The 21,542-nt window shown below is 38.9% G+C and overlaps 1 protein-coding gene across 1 annotated transcript in view; it reads right to left on the bottom strand.

The window, feature by feature from the left end:
- CRIM1 (cysteine rich transmembrane BMP regulator 1) overlaps window positions 1–21,542 on the bottom strand; it is a 175,881-nt gene that overhangs the window by 149,562 nt on the left and 4,777 nt on the right. Inside the window, exon 2 of the mRNA XM_071429511.1 lies at window positions 11,461–11,634. Coding sequence (XP_071285612.1) covers window positions 11,461–11,634 — 174 coding nt within the window. The remainder of the gene's footprint in view (window positions 1–11,460; window positions 11,635–21,542) is intronic.

Below are 21,542 nucleotides of genomic sequence, written 5' to 3'. Positions count from 1 at the left end.
GTTGGCCCCAATAGCTTCAGGGATTCCTCTTCCCAGGTCACAGCATGGACACACAGCATGTCATGTCAAGGCAACAGGGAGAAGGGACACAAAGGAGCATAGAGACATGAACTCCTTAAGGCAAGAGGCAGCAGAAATCCCCCTTTTCACCAGGCCATAAACTCAAAAGCCCCCTTTTCCACTTGGGATTCAAAGCCAGACACATTTTAATGCCTAAACTAGGTCAGTCTTTGTTTACACAAAACATGGATGAGAAAGGAAGTATCAATTCATTCAACTTAGTCAGGATGGGTCAAAACCACCGGACTATAAGGCACAGAGTAGCTTGCCAGTTTTTTTTAATTTAATTTTAAGAAGAGAAACCTTATCAAAGGCACATTCAGAGAACACACTTCACACAGATGTAGCCAGGTAACAAATTCTTTTAATTTAAGACAGTTATGCTTCTTCTGTGTGAAAACTGACAAAGAAATTTAAAGTGATGTCATATTCTTATTAGGCTATACCTTACAGTTCCTTTAGGTTTCAGCTATTATTTGCTGACTTTTGTAACCCTGGAACACCATGAGGTCTTCTGGTCTGTATCCACAACACATACCTTAGTAAAGAACATACCTTAGTAAAGATAGCTTGAGGTATTTTAGCTTCAGTCCAGAAAAACAAACTAACAAACCCCAAAGAACAACAAAGACCCTCACTAAGCAAAAGAAAACAAACCACCATGCTACAAAACAAAAAGGACAAAAACCCCAAACCCTAAAACATAAGCAAAATCACAAACATGATACAGTTGTCTTATCCTTTTGACAAGTTTCCTTTGCCTTCTCTAGTTTTTCCTTCAACTCCATAGCAATTCTTGTACTCCCTAGTAAGCTCCTTAACTGTATGTAGCCTATGAAAATTTTGCCCTTAAAAGGTGGGGAAGAAAAGACAGAAGAAAAAAAAAAAAGGGAAGTTCTTCCACAAGGGGTTCACAGGTGAGCTAATCCTGAAGACCTAGCAATGATTCACAGATTTCCACTGGGGTTTTATTAGAAAATAGGATATCAGTAAGTTTTATTTCTTATTCTCCATATTCCACAGATTTGAGTTTCAGTTATGTAAACTATCATGCAAGTAAGAACTACCACAGTGATGGAAAGAGGTGCATGAGTGACTTAACGTGAAACCATGTTTGATCACATAGTGATGAGTTTTTTGGACTGCATTTGTAAAGACAGACTAGACTTCTGCTAGAAAGGAAAGCACTCTTTCCCTTCTCAATGAGCTAAGCAATAGTCCCCACAACTGAGAAGAAAGATTATTGAAATGAGAACACAGGCAATCAATGCTTCACAAATGCAGGACTCAGTAAACTCAATTTTTTTTCAGACACAAACACTTCTGTCTGCAGCCTCCTGAACCAAACTAGTGGTGGCTTACAGAAAGTGTGGAGCTTTCTTACAATGAGCACTCATGCTCTGGTCTGCAGGTAGGACAGCTACTCACAGTAATGGAATGTTAGAGTGTCATTAAAAAGAAGTTAAGGATGTTTTATTTTGAAGTTACAGCTTTAACTCAGTTTTCAAGTTTCACTTAATCTCACTTCACATCAATACTGAACCAATCTGTTGAAACTCTTCTGCAGCAGAAGAACCTGCAGAACACAGTAGTAAAGCACAGTTCCCTATACAGGACAATCCACATAAAGGATTGTTAACTAGGTTAGCCAGAGTCTTTGTAATAGAATGAAGCATGTCTGAGCATTGTCCTGCTCAGACAATGGCAAAGGAGAGAGTAAACCATTTTTAGGCAGTACCAATGGATAACATTCCTTTATATGATGCTAGCTCCTACAGACCTGGTTTAAGAATCTCAGTAACACCCCACAGAGTTTTGGAAAAGACTAAGCAAACACATGCCTAGAAAACAAAAATCTTGCTAAAGTTAGAATAACTTTATGCAGTAATAAAAAGTTCTAAAACAGTAGACTTTACATGTTGAAAATGACAACCTTTTCCTCTTCTCATTTTCCACCATGCCTCAGACTCATTCATTAGGTGTAATGTATATCATGTTTTGTAAGAGATTCAGACCTACCAGGGAACCAGTCAGATCACATGTTTCTTTGCAATGGCCCTGCTACCCAGGTACAGCCCTTGAGCCAGGATCCAAGTCCCATCCACCCTTGGTTACCTGTATGCTCTCCCAAATATCCACTGTCCTGGAATACTCAGTTTCTTGCTTAATACACTTAAGGTCCCACAACAAACAGCATTAGCATGCTGATCCGTTAGGCAATTTAACACTCCAATCCTAGGAGGAGATGTCAGGGAAAAAAAAGATGGGTATTTCTTTCTCCTCCTTTTCCCCTCCTCCCCACCTCCAAACACACATGTTGCACTTTGATCTTGCTTGGCTCGCTTGGAGTTTCCAGTTTCTAGTAAAGCTGGGATGAGGAGTCCTGCCTTAATCTGTTCTTACTCATGACTTGGCAGCTGCCAGCATCTTGTTCAGGGAAGAGACCCAGTTCAAGGAGACTGACAGCATTTAACTCCCAACAGCTCTTCAGCTCTAGCAGATGAGTTCCAGGCTCAAGGTGTTTGTTTTTCTACCCAGTATCCCAACATTGAAGGACATCCAAAGCCCCAGCAGAAGGTAACCAGTTACTGCAAGCTGGCAGCTGAGAGCAGTGGCATGCACCATGGTAAGGACCAGATGCTCAGCATGAGGTCACAGACTGAAGTATACACCTTAACTCTTCAACTGAGATGGCAGTATGAAGTGCAAGACTACTGAAAAGCAACAGCATCAAGATGGCTATTTTAGTTTTCTGTTGCATGTGATCTACCCAGGTAAACAATACCCACACTGCCCACAAAATATAGCGACGCAGTAATTAGAACATTTTGTTTAACACACTTTGCATCTTGTTTTCTATCCATCATTGTAGTATGGTGTATCAGTCACAAGTTTGTTAAACCATTCTGGATGTTTGAAGTGGTTTTCTTCAGAAGCATCCAGATTAGCTTTTTAAAAATATATACTGTTTCTCAAGTTGTAAAACCTTGATACTAGTATTCTATCCTGACTTCTAAACATGAACAAGAGTTTAGTAACTTGTGTTCAAAACTCCTATAAAGCAATAAATACAAACTATAGAAAGATCCAAAGCAGAAAGATGAAACATATTGCTTTTGGCATTACACTGTTCCCTATTTATGTCTACAAGAAGCCTGACATGACAACTGCAAAGAAAGACCTCAGACATACTCATATAAGTGTGCCAAAAGGATTGGAAGCCTCAGCTCACATGATGAGAATGTCAAGCATTTCCTCTGCTGCTGTGTATGACTGCACCTCCTAACCAGGGGTCAAAAGCAGATTTGAGTCTTCAGTTTGGGGCTTGGGGTCTTTTTATATTTGTTTTAAATCAAAAGAGTATTTTCTTTGTCCTTCTAAAGTTATATGCTAGTGCCAAAAATGTTCAACATTTAACATTATTAGTGCAGTCATTTATAAAAGCTGCAATTTTGGCATGTATATCTGACAAGTCATTTAAATTCTAGCACCTTAAATTATGTAGATTGGTTTGTCACTATGACAACAATTTTTACATGTATAAAACATACAAAAGGTACCATTTTTTCTGTTCCTTACTGAAGCCAAGAGTTATTGAAATATTTACCTCTTCTGGACAGAAAGGCAGAACTTACATAACATCTGATTCTAGACAAACTATGTAAGTTACTTGTTGAATGAAGAAGGAAGTTTCCATGAACTTGAACAGCTATAATTTAAAAATACTTTGAATATAGAACACTTGAGGGAATCTAAAACAACAGGGAAGAGAACATATGCAGGAATTCAGGAATGGGTAGAGCTCTTTTTTATCATCATTAAGGCTAAGAAAGTCTTTGAATGGCTTTCTCAAAAGAAAATCCAAACAATCTCAAGGTCAGGCTTCACATTTAAAACCACAGTTTGCCTAAAAGCCAACTGGTTCAAAGGATCTTGCTTCGATTCAAGTCTCCATACAAACATACATACATCTTGGACATAAACACTTTGCTGGTGATGCTTCATTCTATTAAAAAGAAAAATCAGTCTGATGATATGGAAGTGACATAATGTTTGTTTTATTTAGAAAACACCACCACAACAACTTCAAGGCCTAAATTTGGAGACAAAGTGCTAAAATAGTTTGTCCCATACCATACAACTGTTCAGAATCACAAAATATTGGTATATCATTCATTTAAAGAGACAACTGTGAAGTTACTGGAAGTGATCCAACAGAAAAAAAAGGTTGATTTCACAATAAACTGTTTCTTATTATTTATAGAGACATAGCCACTGTACTAAAATTGTCATATTGACCAGTATGTCATTGATACCACTATCACTGCATGCATTCATTCAACACTCGGTTATCTCTGTCAGCATCAATGCCACATATATCCAAACAAGACTTGCCCTGTCAAAACAAGACCTGTGACCCAGCCACAGGAGTATAGCTTCCTGCTACTACACAACATTAACCTAATGTTTACAAACCATTCAATTTGAGATCTTTGCTCAGGTCTCTTCTGTCACATGTAGCTAACTTTTGATCCTTAAAATCAACACTGCATCTGGAAGCATTCTGCTGAAAGTCACCTGCTCTATTTTCACTCTCTTCCTCAACTTGAGCAGAAGTAAGGTCAAGCATTCATTTAAACCTGTAGCTTGCCACTACAGTTAAAGTGGACATACTTCAAGCACAGCCTAGCTGCCAACATGGAAAAGAGCTTTTGGGAGGCACAGAGTTTATCCAGCACAAGATCCAACCAGCTGCAAGATACCTGCCCTGTTTTTTCCTAGTCTCATAGAAGATCCAGGTATGATCAGTTATCTTGTATTCAGTTTCAGGTGAATGCAGGTAAGCATCTGAAGCAGAAAAAAGCAAGAAGAATGCTCCTTTGTCTCTAGGAACAAGCCTGCTTTGACCATTACATCTGACTGCTGGCTTTGTAGGAGGCATTTGTCACTCAGTCCTATCCCAGGGCCAGTGCAGTACAAGGTTACACTTCTGTCCTCAGCAATCTCAAAACCTGCCAAGTTTGAAGGAAACTGAAGCGTCACAAATGGATGATCCAGTACGCTCCCCATATGCACTACATGCCTGAGGACACAGATGTAGAAAAGCAGGCATGGCATCTGTACAGCAGCTCACATGAGCAAGTGCAGCACAGCAAGGCAATAAGCTCAGTTATTACACCACACAGTTACATAAAATGGCAAGGAAAAAGAGAAAATATTTGAATTGTAACAAAAGAATTGTAAACAATTTTTGCAATAGTAACACTTCAGGGTTTTTTTACCAGCTGCTCAGTTTTGTGTTCTATATTCAATCTTCTCTCCTAACAGTTCCTGCAATGCAGCTTTTTCCCTGGTAATACAAACTGCATTATTCATAACCTAATTAAGCCTAAAATTAGGTATCCAGCCACATCATACAGAAATATGAAAGTCAGGTTTCCCTTTTGATATCTTTCTGAAACTTGTACAAGATTTTCCTCTGGTTAGCTTGAAATCTAATGGCATAGATTTTGTCTGTGTGTTATCTTGCCTTAAATACAGGACATGCTAAAATAGTCAATATATTGGCTAAAAAGATCACACTTCCTTGATCAGGGAACAGTTCTCTGAGAAACTAGAGTCAGGAAAAAGTGACAAGTCCTGCAAATGTGAGGCTGCACTGTCATGCTGTGAAAGCAACTGCACTGCCAGATGTGTCACTGTCACAGAACCCTCTTATTGAGTAAATGATCAAGATCTCTTCCTTTTTTGTTCTGGAAAATTGCTTTGTATATTGAAGTTTGTATTAGTATTTGTATTAGTATTATTTCCATATCAAATGTGGTTTTTTCCCTTCTATCTCTATGCATTCAGTAAAAAAGCCCAAAAGCTACACTGCTGGTTTTCTCTGTGTTCATGTGAAATTTTGCCTTCAAATGCACCTACTTGGCTCTCACAAGCATGTTCAAGGATAAAATCTGGATCTCTGCCACAACTGCATTCCTTACTGCAAGTACATGCCAACCTTCAAAGTTCAGTTATTTGAGCAAAAACATACGTTAATTGTTGTGCAAGGGGAGTGAAAAATATATCAGATTAAGAACATCTGAAAGTATTTCACTCCACTCTTTGCTTGATAATACAGCATAAAGCTGGATCTATTCTCTTCTATTTTTTCCTTAAAGCCATTAAGACCACACAGGTGAAGTTTTACATAAAATCAAACTTAACAACAACCAAACAAGCAATCAGAATAAAATTACCTTCTCATATTTGTTATTCCAGGACTGGTCTAACAGGTATTGCAACATTTGTCAGGATAAAGTTATTCAGTTACATGTAAAAAATAATGGAATGCAAGGAGTGTGTTGCAATAAGCCAGCTTAATAGATACCAGCAACTTAAAAGGCATTTGCCTTTCACCTATGAAGGACAGCAGTGAATAGCTTGGAAAGGTGCAAGCCAGGTAACCAAGAAACAATTCTTAAAACAACAGTTTTAAGCAGCACATTTTACATGGGACAGAGACAGAAGTGAAAGAAGTTCATTTACCTAAAGCATTAATCACATCTTTCATTAGGAAAGGCACAAATTTTATCCTTCACATTTGTTCTGAAAAAAGCCTGAGTTTATTGTTGACATGGGAACTGCTTATGGTTTGGATACAGTAGAAGTGATGAAATTGTCTGGTTTCTCCTCTTACAGCTCAAGTGTACACTGAAGCTATGAGGCAAAACTACTATCATTGCTATGACTGATAGCACTTACATTCTCTCTGGAAAACATGTTTTTGTGTCACATCACAACCTGGCATTATCAAAGCAAACTCTTTGAAAGAACCTGCAGATTGAAGTTTTTTATTAATCAGTTGAAGAAAACCCAGCCTAATGTTCAGCCCACCTAGTGAAAGACTTGGATGCACTGACCCCCAGCTTTCTCTTTACTTCCCAGAGGGAAGAGGAGATAGCTATTCTAGCAGGGAACTTCTATTAAGAAGTGAGCCTGATGATGCCTCTGAAGCAGCAGCTCATAAGAGCACAGATCCAGGCCCACTCTAGTAGAGGAGGAGCAGGCTCAAGAACATCCTTAGGTTCCTGTTCTTTAAAGCTCTGTAGGGCTATCTATCTGAACTGGTGTCAATCAGGCAGACAGGGAGAGAAAGCAGAAGACCCCAGAACTGGAATACAGCCATTGAACCTAGATTTTCAGCTAACTGAACAGGCACTACATTACAAGTTTTCCATGCTACTTCCTCTCACTGCCCTACAAATTTATCTTGATGAAAAAAAATTACTTCCTCTCTTAATTCCTCATCCCCCATCCCCAGCATCTCACACCAAGTCTGAAGAACTGACTCTTTTGTGCTGGCTGCAGATAATTCTTTGCAAATTGTCACTGCAAGAATGCATAGATGCAGTTTGTTAAGTCTCCTGTCCATTAACTGTGACTCATCAGACAGAAGGCATCTTGCTACTTTCCACCCTGGCCATATTTTTCACAGTCCACTCCAGCAGTCCAAGTTCAACCAAGCTGTCATCATTAGCAGGCTCCTGAATAGAAACAAGCTTTCCAAGCTCAAGAACACAGGATTTCCTGAACCATATCAGAACAGGCACTCATCAGGACAATAACCAAAAGCATTTTAAACAATAACAAAAATGAAACCAAACCCAAACACCCCAACACAGGAATCTATTATTATTACCAGGTATGCAATAGCTAATAGCTTTTCCAGACAGTTTCTTTCTAGGCCCAAATGTGTGCATTTCCTCATAGTAGGATGGTTTATGACCTCTATACAAACCTTCTCTACACAAAATCACTGATGGTCCATGTGGAGAAACAGGCACTTCAAGCCTGGTAATGGAGTTGGGAGGCCTCTAAGCATAAATGTGCTTTATGCTATATAATCTATGAAAGTAAGAACTCTTTAAACATTTCTAGCATTTCTACATGAAAATTAGACAGAATTCGGCTACCAAGTTCTGTGACCAAACCAATCCTTTCAAATATATCTAATCCTACTGTTTTCCAGGAAAAAAAGGGTAAGAGATGGAGACGACTGCCTTGAGTACTTGCATTACTTGCAATTGCACTTTAGCCTTGCCATACTTTCTTCCCAATAGACATTGGGAAGAACAATTGAGTAGAGATTAATTTCTTTTCATTAGAGGCTTTCCCAGTACAGGGTAGAGCAACTCTCAGGGAGACAAAATAAAGAACATGGCTTCAGGGCCTGTCAATGACATCTGAACAACGTGACATTAGAGCCCTGGTGACCTGATTTTGGGAAGGAGGAATAAAAGTTGTTTTAAGTGAACTGGGATACAAACAGAATTAAATAGAAAAAGAAAGGGATAGAGAGAGGTAAAGCTGGAATGAAATATGAGGAGCCCAGGGAGGCAGCCAGAACCCAAGCCAATAGGAAAAGAAAGATCCTACATGAAGCTAACATAAGAAAACTTTGGGTTAGCAGAGTTAGAAAGCTAGAATTGACATCAGGCCCGGAGGGGAAGACCACACACAAGCTGAAAAGCTTAAGTATAAGACAAACTAGATAAAGAAGGAAGATGACTGAAAAGGCTCTTGAAAGGGAAGGGACGGGCAGAAAAAGGCGCAAGAAAATGAAGTACATGCGAAAGCCTCAATCCCTTAGCACATTCCCATATGGAAACGGGATTCCAGATTTAAGCTCACTGTTTGTTACTTGTCAGGTTGTATCTATGCAACAGATTCCTTATCTGCAGGCTTTCAGCAAGCTGGGCAGTTTTCTTCAGAAACTCTTATTATGGTATATCCATCATTCAGGTATTCAACTTGTCTTTTTAATCACACTGTGTATTTAATTATCCATGTAAAGTGTGGTGAGGAGATAGAAGTTAGACTACCCTCCCTTGGTCCCACTTTCCATGGCAACAGATTCTATTAGAGTATTTAAAGGTTTAAATTACTAGTTTCAAATCTTCCTGCTATTATCTTTAACAGACAAGCCAAAAGAGTGAAGTATACATCAGTACTTTGGATTTCAGGAAAATCTTAATTTGACATATTTAACAGATCTTATGGATCATCCCTTTTTACATGACACTACACTTTAAGATTTAGCATGCCTCATATAAACTGAAAGATTTCTCTATTTTAACATGGTCGTAGACCTCTCTGGTTTGTGTGCTACCTAAGCCATGTTTCAGGTGGACTTTCCAAGTGGCTGAATTCTATTTTCAGACTATTAAAATCTGAAAACCTGAAATAGTCAAGCAGCAAATACTGGCTCAGACACACCAAAGTGTCTATTCCATTTTACCTAAGAGACTTGGCTTGCTTAGCAAACAGGGACGTGGCAAGCACCAGTGGAAAAAAGTTATTCTTCTTTTCCGTTAGCTTAGGTACAGGATGAAGCATTACTTTGGTTTTAATTACCAAAACAAGAACTAATGCATTTAAAGAAACAACCTCCATTAGCAGTTAGCATTCAATTACCAATCCTACTCAGAGAAAGAGGGAATAAACATTTACAGGGCAAAATCCAATAGGCAAATTTCACAGACAATATCTGTAAAATGCAGAAATCAAAATTACATCATGACTTCTGCCTGTCTATTAGGAAATACAAAGGAATTTACCTTCCAACATCCCTCAGTGGTACAGTTTGATAGTCTGAGGATGCAAATGCAAATTCACATTCTTAGGAGTAAAAGCTGGACTGTTTTAACACTCAAGCTGTAACTGCCAGACTTCTGTTATTTAAAGGTACCGCTGTTGCTTCAACACTTGCATCAGCCATCCTTTCCAATTGTGAAAAATTAAAAAGTCAACAGGCCCTAAACACTTCTACTGGTGCCCCACAGTCTGAGGCTTTGGAAGAACACCTTCCACACTCCACAAAGAAATAAAACAGAGGGGAAAAAGAAGAAAATTACACCTCTGAAAAAAATAACTGCACCACAGCTCTTATGCCAGTCAATTTACATGTAGAATATTGTTACCTCATGTATAATTATGAAATGCTGGGGTTTTTTTAAATGAAAATTTAGCTGAAAAAAAGATTGCTGAAAGCAAGTGACTCAGAATCAACCTGCTTCAGCTGTGCCATTCCACAAGGAATTGGAAAAAAATTGCAAAAAACTGGAAAAATTCCTCCATTTCTTCCAAGGCTGCAAAGTACAAAAAGACAACCCGCAACAGATTTTCACAGCAAGTACACGATGAGCTGCCATGCCAGTAGAGTCCTGCTGAAATTACAGACTTAGTTACACATTCATAAGTGAAAAGAGAAGGGTAAGACTGAAGAATCCATAAATGCTATTGCCCACTATCACACCAACAGACCAAAGGTTCTGCCTCTGCTCTTCCTAGAGTTACATAAGGAAAAAAACCCACAAAAATCCCAGACTAAGCACTTGTATGCCTTTAGTAAGCAACACCACAACCAACAACCCTGAGTATATTTCTTCAGTTTCTCACAACATCTCTTTATCTAAAGTCTGTATCACAAAACCAATTTTCTTAACACAAAAGAAGTACAACAGATCACATCACATCACACTTCCTTAAATATAAGAGCCCCCTAACTTAAAATATGGTGGGTAGCCTTATAAATACATTAACTTTTTCCAAAGTAGTCTAATTAAGCAGGTCCACACCACTAATGAAATTCTGCATGTTCTTGAACACTTTGGAGAATAAACAGTAATTACAGCAACATAAAAAATGGTTCAAGATCACTCCTCTAATTGCTGTTCAGAACAATCCAGAAATCCACCATGTAAATTTAATTCCAGCTGGATATATTTGAGCCAACTCATTTCCAGTTTGACCATAAATAACAAAAAGAAAAAAAGCAAAACAAATATGGATGTATGCATAAGCATAAACATATGGGGCCTAATACAAATCTAATCAGAGAAACATAGGAACTGTAAAATACGACCAGTAAGATAATGTAACATTATGTAAACTTAAAGAAAATAGCAATTCACACATTCATATAATAAAAGATATAAGTATAATCAGTAACTACTCCTTTACAATGCCTTTACTCTTACAATCCATGTTTGTGTTTAATGTGTTTATTGATGACTCAGTCACATCAACACATCTAAAGGGTATTCCACACGGCTTTGCAGCTGAAGATAAGCAAATGTAGCTACCACAAACTACAAACAGAACTGTTTAGCCTCAAAATCTGCAAACATCATTGCACATATAGCATGTTTTTTCCCATCTTAAACTTAAGCATTTAGAATAATAAGCTTATGAAGTACTATCGTCCTCTAAAACACAGACCTGTTTTTTGACATGTAGAGGACCAGAGGGATCTGAAACTACACAAGTCATCCTTAAGCATACATTACACTCTAGTTTTTCACCCACTGCACAGAAAAAATTACTACCTCTGAAATACTGAAAACGGGGGCTTACCTTCAATCCTTTTCAAGGCCGACAGACAAGTATCCCGGCTTGGAAACTCAAATGGATTATTACAGGTCCGAATGGTGTCACATTCGCACTTCCCGTTGATAATGTTACAACCTGTTATAAGGTTTTCGTTGCACGGTTCAAATCCAAGAAGCTGATCATCATCCCAGTTTTCATCTAAAAGAAACAAACAAACTCACTCACTATTGGATTTCAACTGCAGTAGGTAATTTTCAGCTGCTTTGGAGCTGGGTGGGATTCACTTCAAGTTCAACACAGTGCTAAACAGAAGATAACAGATTAAAAAAATAACAGACTAATCCAAACAGTGGGATTTGCCAAATACCCCAAATACCATATCTCACAGCTGTTCTACTGCCCATGTTGCTAAAGCAACTGGCATTGTTTACTTCCATCTGTATGAAAAACTGTCATCTCAGGAAAACGCATAGCTGTAGTACAAATGAGTGCTATTCTAACAGAAATAACTTTTGCAGATAGCTAAAGTTATATTTATAATGGAAGTGAGAGCATTGTACAGAATCTGCAGCTGTTACAGACGCCAAAATTGAGTCAGAAAGCGAGCATTTTAAAAGATGATTAAAAAATGCATCACACAGAATTTAGTCCACGGAGATAACTTTTTATTACAGAAAAGCTGCAAGATGCCAGACCTCGGATTCCATTATATGACCAAAAATGAGTTTTCCAGCAGTCCTCAATTATCATACATATTCCTGGAGAATTGATCAAGCACATTGCACTCTTTGCTGTCAAGGGTCTATGGATAGAGGGACCAGGATGAGTCTCTCTGCTTAAATAATTCTGTTCCTTTTGAATCAGTCCTGTCAAATGTGTGTAACTGGTGTTCCAGTTGTAACTGCCCATCTTCCTTTCAGGAGGCCACATGCAACAAGATTTTTTTTTCCTCCAGAAAGAAATACAAATCCAGTCAATCCAGAATTCCAAAAGATTACCAGTCCTACAATATCTCAGTTTTCTTAGGTCAAATACACATACAGCAACATCCCAAGAAGTCAGAAGATTAATCAAGATAGAAAAATAGACATCCTGGATTTGAAGAGACCTTCAAAACCATCCAGTTCCAACCACCCTGCATGGATAGGAACACCTTCCACTAGACCTCAGTGCTCAAAGCTCCATTCAGTCTGGCCTTGAACACTTCCAGGACATCCACAACGCCTCTGGGCAACCTGTTCCAGTGCCTCACCACCCTCACAGTACAGAATTTCTTCCTAAAATCAAATCTAAGCCTATTCTCTTTCAGTTTTAAACCATTCCCCCTTGTCCTATCACATACTTGTTTAAGCAAGACTGAAGAAACTAAACTAGACATTAGGTATTCTTTGCTACAGAATGCCAGATGTTTTATAGACAGACAAGCCTGGAAAATTAAGTGCTACAAAATAGTTGCACAGAGTCCACTGATTTCTACTAATGACAAAAGAAAAAAGAAAAAATAGATATTTTTATTCTTTATATCCTTACATTCAACAGCAGCACTCACATTGTGCATTCTAAATAGTTTACTCCAATTTTATTTACTATCAACATGCAAGTTTCCAATATAGATCCTGCCAAAAAGCACTTCAAAAAAGTTGAAATATCTTCCAGTTATGCATGGTGGGTTTCCTCTTGTTGTTGGGGTTATCAGAGGCTGTTCTCCAGTATGAGGCCACAGCCAATACAAAACCATCATTCAGTAGTCGGATGCTCAACAGAAGCCTAAAAACTAACAGCAAATAACAGTATATGCACACAAATGCTGAGGTTGCCAAGTAAATTCTTTCCACTCACAGAAATATGCAGAATATCCGCTAACCTGAAGTTTTTCCTGTTTTGGGGGGAAAAAAAAAAAGTATTTAGAAAGAGCTGTTTACTAGTTCAGTACGGTACGTGATCTACAGGAAGTGCCACAGCAGGTTCTCACCGATATATTTCTCCCTGTACAACAAAATCCTTGCCTTCTATTATGAGCTGGCAAAGTACCCTGCTGACAAAAAACACTGATAAACAACAAAGTCCATTTTAGATGTGAAGATGGGAATTTCCATGGGAACCTCATGGCTCTTCTCCATAAAAATAGCAAGGGAAGAGTAGTCAGTAACCCCAGGAAGTAATTTTTTTCTTAGGTTAACCTATCATCCAATACAGCAGCTGTATCAATGAAAGTCAAAGGAAGCACAGAAGTTCCTGAAGAGAAACTATTAAAATTCTTTCAAAGGAAGATGCCTCTCCTGTAATGCTTGGGACACTCTCATTGTGATGAGGCCATGCATACAGAAGGCCAAAAAAAAAAAAAAAACAAACAACAAAAAACCCTGAGAATTTGGAGAACAATAATACATCCTGTTTTTGAGAAGCCGGAATACAGCCAGGACAATTTGTATTTTAGAAGTCACAGCATTAATCCATGTAAGGACAAGAACAAAAGCTACACCTATGGTCCAAGACTTGCTGTTTGAAACTCTGTAACAGCAAGGACCACTGCTTCATCCACACCAGCCCAACAGCCTTAAAGGTTTGTGTTGCTCCCTGTTTGTGACAAGAGCATTCCTTCTGTACTCCTGGGTGCAGGAGAGGAGCCCAGAGGCAGTGTGTGGGCTCTCAGCCCTGCGCTCCCAGGCCAGTGCAGTGCAGAATGGAAGGACACAAAGGTGGCAATGCTCTGCTGCTCTTCTAGAAAACCACTTTAGAGCATTTCTGCTGCTTTGCCTTGTGGTATTTCAGCACAGATCTTCTCCAGGCAGACAGATCAGCAGGATCCTGTCACTTGAGAGCTGCCCACCCCATGTAAGGTGGGACCCAGCTGGCACAGAAAGCAGACTCGTCCCCTGCCAGTGGCAAAACGCCTCAATGCACGTGCACTGCACAGTGTGGCACTACTCACGTGGATTTCCAGCACAGGTCAGTAGCTGGTACCACATCTGCCAGCCCTCACAAGTTTTCAGAAAAGGAGGTACACAGGATGCACATGGCCCAGTAGTAGGTGCACCTGAAGTCTTCACTGCCACACACCTCAAAAATTAGCTCAGTAGACATTAAAGTCTTAATGAGAAGAGAAATCCCTCAGTAATACTTGTTCAGGCTATACTTCTAACGTGTTGAATCTTCAAACAAGGTATTTATTTTTCATTACTGGGTGATAATAGAAAAAGGTAACATTCAGACAGGAAGAATGCAAATTCAGTCTTAGCCTGTACATCTTCTACCAGCCTGCTTTTCACACAACTTTATTTAGAAACAAGATTTCCATCAATGAAGTAGCAAACATGTAGCAAGAGCTTATTTTAGTTCAGTAAATCAGCGCCAAGTCTATCATAATTTTTCATGCAGACTAAAGACTGACTCCTTTTCCTAGCTGATTTAGTCCTTTTATGAACAGAATTTCAAAGTCCTGTTAGATGAATAATTGTTTACCACTTAGAAAAAACTCTTAGAAGTCACATAAATATAGGCAGAACAAAATTCTTTGGAATGGAAGGTACAACCACATGAAAGTATTCACATGAGCTAAAGGGATGAACCTAGCCTATCACTTCAATTCCAGCCTTTGGATACTTGATGCAAAGACATCTAGGGCTCCCCTTGATGCAGATAAACAGTGGTCCAGTACAGCATGCTCACACCTTTAGAGGTCAGCAATATTTTAACTGATAAGGGAATGATATCTATGTGCAAAACATAGAACCTAGCCTCTATTATTCAAAAAGACATCATGTCCTGGGGACTACTCTAAAAATACAACTAGTACCCGCCAGTGATTTGGGACCTGGGACAGTTCACAAACTATTCCAGGCTGTATACCTTTTCCTGCATGCTCTGGTTGACCTCTATGGTTTCCTTTCCAGAAGACTGGTTTTTAATGCCTACCTCTCAAATCTGGATGATGTGAACAAAAACTGAAATGTACTAATTTGTGAAAGCATTATTTCTCTGCAAGCAGGGCCAAAAACCCCAAATATAAGAATCTATGCCTCAAACCTTGCTACACACATCCTACCCCCAGCTACTTCTAGGACACCTAAAAACACAAAAATCAAGGGTGTATTTAACACTCCAGAGTTTTTAGAAGCAATGCAGCTGAAAAAAAAAGCCCAAGTAAACTACTAGTTTTCATCCAAACTGATCTTTGTTTAGCTGAGGTTTTCACCACCTCAATGTGCTGGCATGATCAGGTAAGGGCAAAAAATCAAAGGGCTGCACTTTTTAGCCATCCTGAGCTGTCACTGGAGTCTTGTTATACAGTCACTCAAGTACATTTTGCACACAAGCCTCAAAGAGTTCAAATGCTCCCAGCAGGCTCATAACTACAGCTTCAAAGTCATTTCTCTTTCAAATAATTTCTATCTACATGCAATTCCCCACTCCTTCCAACTCATTCAGGCAAGTTCCAGATAATAAAGTTTCAGATAATAAAGTAGCTCTGCATTTACTCAGATCAAAGTTAAGTCTTGGACATAGTACCTTTTTAATTCTTCCAACTGTGCTTTCATACCAAAAGGAAGCCACAGGAAGGGAGACTTCACATTAATCCCAATTTTTTTCCTTTTCTCTTCTATCATTCATATAATCACTTGCTTTCTGCAAAGCAAATGTTTCAGCTTGCTAAAAATGCACATACTGCTCTGGGTTGCTGAATTCCCAAGTCCTGTCATAGCACGCACCTAAAGTAGGGAAGAGGATTAAGGCATTAAGAAATTGAACAAGAGATCCTTAAACAGGTCTAGTCTGGGAAACAGTCTGAGAAATATGTCTCTGGTAAGCAGCATTCCATCACTTCTTCCATACTATATCCTACATACCAGCACTCACAACACAGCACCATGCAAGGCATAGGTCACAACTGAAGCAATCATCTTGTTTGCCCGAAGAGCTGCTTGTGTTTTTAGAAAAGCATGCTGCTGAGAAATTAACTTTAAGCCTTACTTTCAAGGCACACACTACCTCATTATGGTTACATTTGTTATTTATAACTACCCATTGGCAAAGGATCAGCTCAAAACAGGTGCAAACTAAAAGAACAAGGAAAGACCTTTTCAGAGCCTGCTTCTCCACTGCTTTAAGTTTTGCTTTCCATTCCTTCAAATTCTCAATTCCTTCTGCCTGCCACAGAAACTTCTGTTTTGTGCCTCAACCCCTCTCTTTCTTTCTGGACATTTAATGAATATCAGCTATTGTTTGGAGAATGCTATACTGTTCACCTTCACAGTTTAGATAATGCATCATCTCGAAACAGCAAAAAGCACACTGAAATGACCACTGAAGTACTACTGTTGAAAACAAATGCACAAGCATTTGGCCCATAATAATCATGTTTACCACCATACCCTTTGAGCCATAATTTAACTAGAGTGGATTGAGTCAAGTCCCATAATTTACATTTAACTGCAGCATGGTACTCTGCTACTTCTGCCTTTTTTAAGCATCCCAGGTAGCTCTTAGGATACTGAAAACAGCAAAGACACCATAAAATACATTGATGACCTGAAGTGAAACTGTCCAAGTCACATCTTACAGACTCTAGCATCCTTTTAAATCTGCATTTGAAGACAAGAGAGAAGCAATCCTTCTTAAGACTGGTACTGCCCTCTGGGAACTGGGAGGCAGAGGGGCAAATCTTTCAGAAACTCCTCCATGAAACTAGACCCAAGGTCTGAGCACCACCACTCCAGCACACTGGTATACACAACAGCATTTTCAAATCAGTGGTATTCATTAAGATGGTATGAGACTCTGAAAAGATTCTAACTTGCTAAAATAAAAAAAGGAAATGCTTCTTGCCAGTAGACTCTCGCTTCTCTTTGAACAGGAAAAAAGAATGATGGAAAGGAAATTCATGTTTTGGAGGAGCTGAACAATAGAAATGACTAATTACCACTAAAGAATGCTTGAAACCCAGCCCCAGACCTTGAAAAGCAGCAGAAGGAAAGACTAGCCTTGAAGTGAGTTTGAGCTCATACACTGGCTTCAATCCTTTCCCCTCTTGCAACTTATTCCTCCACTGAAGTGATGAATCAAGGACTAGAGCCGGCAGAATCTTTTATGGCAAGACACACAGCTGGGAGTTTTGTGAGAAAGCATTTTTTCACACATCTTGGAATGGTTCATTTTCCAAGATCAAATCTTCATGTGGAATGTACAGCAATACAAAAGGGTTTTGCCGTTTCCTGAGAAAATTTCTAGTCAAAGCTAGAAAGCAGAACTGTACCATAACATTTAGATAGCTCAGGAACACATGCATGCAATGCTTGTCTCCAACCTGACTCCCTGCTTTATCTCAGCATGTATCTCAGGTGATCAAATCCCCAATGTAGTGAGAAAGATTTCCATTGCAGCAGCTCTTCTTGTGTCTGAAGACAGTTATTTCATTCTAAGGAATGCAGAAAGTATTTCAACAGACCCACTTTCCAGTGAATTATCAGGAACTCTATGGAAGTCTTGAGGAAGGCAAGGAGATCAGTGGAAATGTTAAGTGAAGCATGTGACACGGACAACTACTGCAAGTTTTGAAGTTTTCCCTACACTGTCTGGGATATTTTGCTTCTCCAGGTACCCCACCTCCACTTTTTTTTTTTTGGGGGGGGGGAGGAGGGGGGGAAGGTGAGGAAGGGGGAATGGAAGGAAGGAGGAATGGGGAGGAATGTGTTTTGCCTTTTGTTTTTTTATGACTTTCACTCAGAGTTCCCCATAGCAAAAATAAAATATACTTCCAAAAGACTTCTTCCCTAAATATGGTCTGAAATAATAAATGAGTTTTACATTTACACACCTGAAAATAAGACTTACAAGCAAATCATCTTAAACTGATGACCAGAAACACGTCTTGTTCGTAAAAAGCTAACTGAAAATACTGCACTGTGTCCCAGGATTTAATTGGTCAGAAAAAGCCTCTGCCAGTACTCCCCTGATTAGAACAAGCATGGACAGCGGTGTTTCAGCTGTCATAGCAGATTTTTCCTCTAGCTCTAGAAAACTTATTGCAAAAATAATTGCTAAAGCCTCAGAAAAGGGCCAAAGCTTCATAACCATTTCCAAAGCAGTCTAAAATTCCTTTTTTTTTTTTTCCCAAGCTGCACTCTGCACCCACATGCTTCAGAGACCTGCATGTACAGCAGCACACATCAGCTTTACTGCAAACAAATAGCTGGCTGGCAGCTTGCTGAAGCTGCTAGGCAGAGGCAAAGCTGACAGGAGTAGGAAAAGTTTTGTCAAAGACAAATTGTGGAACAGGGCTGTGAGTAAAGCAACCTATACCAAGAACAGTTCACACTATTGTAAGAAATCTGATATCCTAAATATTTTGCCACTTTCCCCCCCAGTCATTAATGCAGCACCACTGAACACTATCATTATTGCACTATCACTATATTGCAGAGGAATTGCACCCCATCTCTTAGTCACAGAAGACTACAGGGAAAACTCAATCCTGGATTTAGAATTATGCTCAGGGCTTCTTTTCATTTCCTAAAACCTAACTTAGAGATAGACATCAAGTTTGGCATTTCTATTGTGAAAGCAGCACAGGTTACATCAGTGCATGTAACACCATTATCAGCATGACTCCAGCTTTTTATCAACCACCTATCAGTAAGGGGAAGAAATACCTCCACACACACATCCAGCCTTTCTGAAAAAATCTTGAGGAGAATTCAACACAGCCTGTAGCATAACATTTATTTCATTTATATATATCCTTGAAATTTAATTCATTTCAAGGATAAATGACCCAACAGAATGGGCTGTCTTGGATTCAGAAACATTACACTTGCTAGATTTTTCACCAATTAAAAAAAAAAAAAACAAACCAAAAAAAAAAATCAAACCCAAGCCCATTCAAACAAACAAACACCAACCAAAAACTGAAGCCTAACAGTGGCTATATAAGGCTTAAAGTTTAGGAAATGAGTAAGAACATAGGAATTGGTGCATGCCTATGAGCCAGTCACTGTTTTTCCTCCTGTCCACAATCCTTCCATCCCGAGTTTGTTTTCTTATTCAGTCTTAATAAGGACTTGCACGATCATGACCCACAAGGGTCATGATTTGCAGATTCTCAAGTTAAGTACCCAGTATACCCAGTGAAAGCTGCTGGGGACTGAATATTGCCTCTGGCAAAGGTGTGAACTGCTTCCATTCTTCTCAAAACATTAGGAAGGGCTTATTTCCCCAAAACAAGGCCAAACTAGTTTGGTTAGGCAAGTGCTCCCCCAGGGACTATTTTTAGTATTAGACTATTTTCTGTACACTTATGTGGAATTTAATCTATGCTAAGTTATTTTCCCATCTTAGTTTATGTTGGTAAGTTTCTCCACACACATAAGCTTTCTGTATCAGTCATTTTCCAAATTCCAGTATAGTCAGACACAACCAATGTCACTCAAAGTCTCAGGCAAAACCCTGAGTTTGTGATTTCCAAGTTTACATTCCTGTGGATTAAATGCATTCTCAAATGAAAAGCAGTTTATAAGTCACAAGAGATACTTAATAGGTCAGCTCTACAAAGTATTTAATCCATTAAAACAGAAACATTTGGTTTTCTCTGCAAGGTCCTATAAAATTATTGAGATGAAGAATCCTTAAGGGGGGGCACAAAGTAAGGAGGGGAAGAGGACAGCATTTTTGAACCATATTAATGGGTTAATTATTGCATAATATGCCTGTCAGTGAAATGACATTTTGGTTGACTAAGTACCAGGCAAGAAGTTAAATTATGCAAGAATCTTTGAATTAGCTAGAGGGTGCTTATACCAGCAAAGATGCCTAGGGGCAAGTTCAAAGGTAGTTTTAGTTTAAAAAATTAAAAAAGGAAAAAATATCTTTATAAACAACATGGTTTTAGGGAACCTGGTAAAATAATCAGTTTCTGTGTAGAAAAATTCATATTAGCCAAGGATGCTTATACAAAGTTTTAAAAACCAAAAATAAATAAAAAGAGAATATTCCTCTTACTAAAGTTAAAAAACTTAGTAATCCAGCCTACCCACAGCAAGACTTCTAGTTTTAAACTTACTGTGCTGATCCACAACAGCAAAGTCCTACTAATTCCTGCATCATATCTGTTAGATGTTTGCATTTAATTTTTACTGAAATACTGGAACCAAGTCATTTCTAAAATTGAAACACGATGCCCAGAAACACAGAGGAAACCATTTCCAAGTCAAATAAGCACCTGATCCAATTCAAATTCCATGCCACACTGAGAGTTACATATTCTTACTGATGTTGAGATTTCAGCATTGATGGAATACAGAGCAGAAATAGCTTATAAATTATCCAGTCTGTGTGTAAGAAGTCAGCATCCTCCTAGTCAGTGTTTTTGGGGGTGGCAAGGAGGAGGAGTAGGGGAAAGGGATTGTTAAATTCGATCAAGACTAGCATATGAGAACCTGAATATTCATTAAAGAACTACTTCTCATTCTAGTTTCACAACTTAAGTAATTTTTCTGATAATTTTCTTTTTTGACAACATAAATATTTTTCTGTTTGTCTCCCTGATAGTCTGGATTGCTCACGGCCTTTGAACAAAGTACTTTGGCTGTTTTCACAGCAACCACTAAATATTGATGAAGTCCCCAACTAGATCATCAGTTCTAACACTTGATGTTACTGAAAGAACTTCTCTGCACACACATAGACATCAGAGCCACTTGGACATTTCCCCAGCCATTCACTACATAACAAAGAAAAAACCCAACCAAACAAAAAGTTAAGATATTTGGGCAGCACTGTTCCAGTGCAAGCAGATGTAAACAACTGGGTTACACACAAGCAACTTCCAGATTACTTGAACTTCAGTAACTTGTACAGAAAGCAAAATACTGCCTGATCTTTAGGGGTCTGGGCTGCATCACAAGCAAGAAGCCAAGCATGTAGTATAGCAGTCTGTCTGGGGACAGAGCACCAAGGGGAGGGCTTTGTGTCCACTGACCCATTATAGAGTACAGCACTGAAAACAACTGAAAACAAGGCTCTCCAAAGGTACTAGCTACCAAAGTTACTAATGATAACAAATACTATCAAGTCTGCAGGCAAGCAGTTCTTACTTCAGTAAAGCAGGGAGA

The sequence above is a fragment of the Agelaius tricolor genome, unplaced genomic scaffold (genome assembly GCF_023055355.1).
Source record: "Agelaius tricolor isolate 1412-34295 unplaced genomic scaffold, bAgeTri1.0.p SCAF_1, whole genome shotgun sequence".
NCBI classification, from domain to species: domain Eukaryota; kingdom Metazoa; phylum Chordata; class Aves; order Passeriformes; family Icteridae; genus Agelaius; species Agelaius tricolor.
This window is presented reverse-complemented; position numbering and strand designations above follow the sequence as displayed.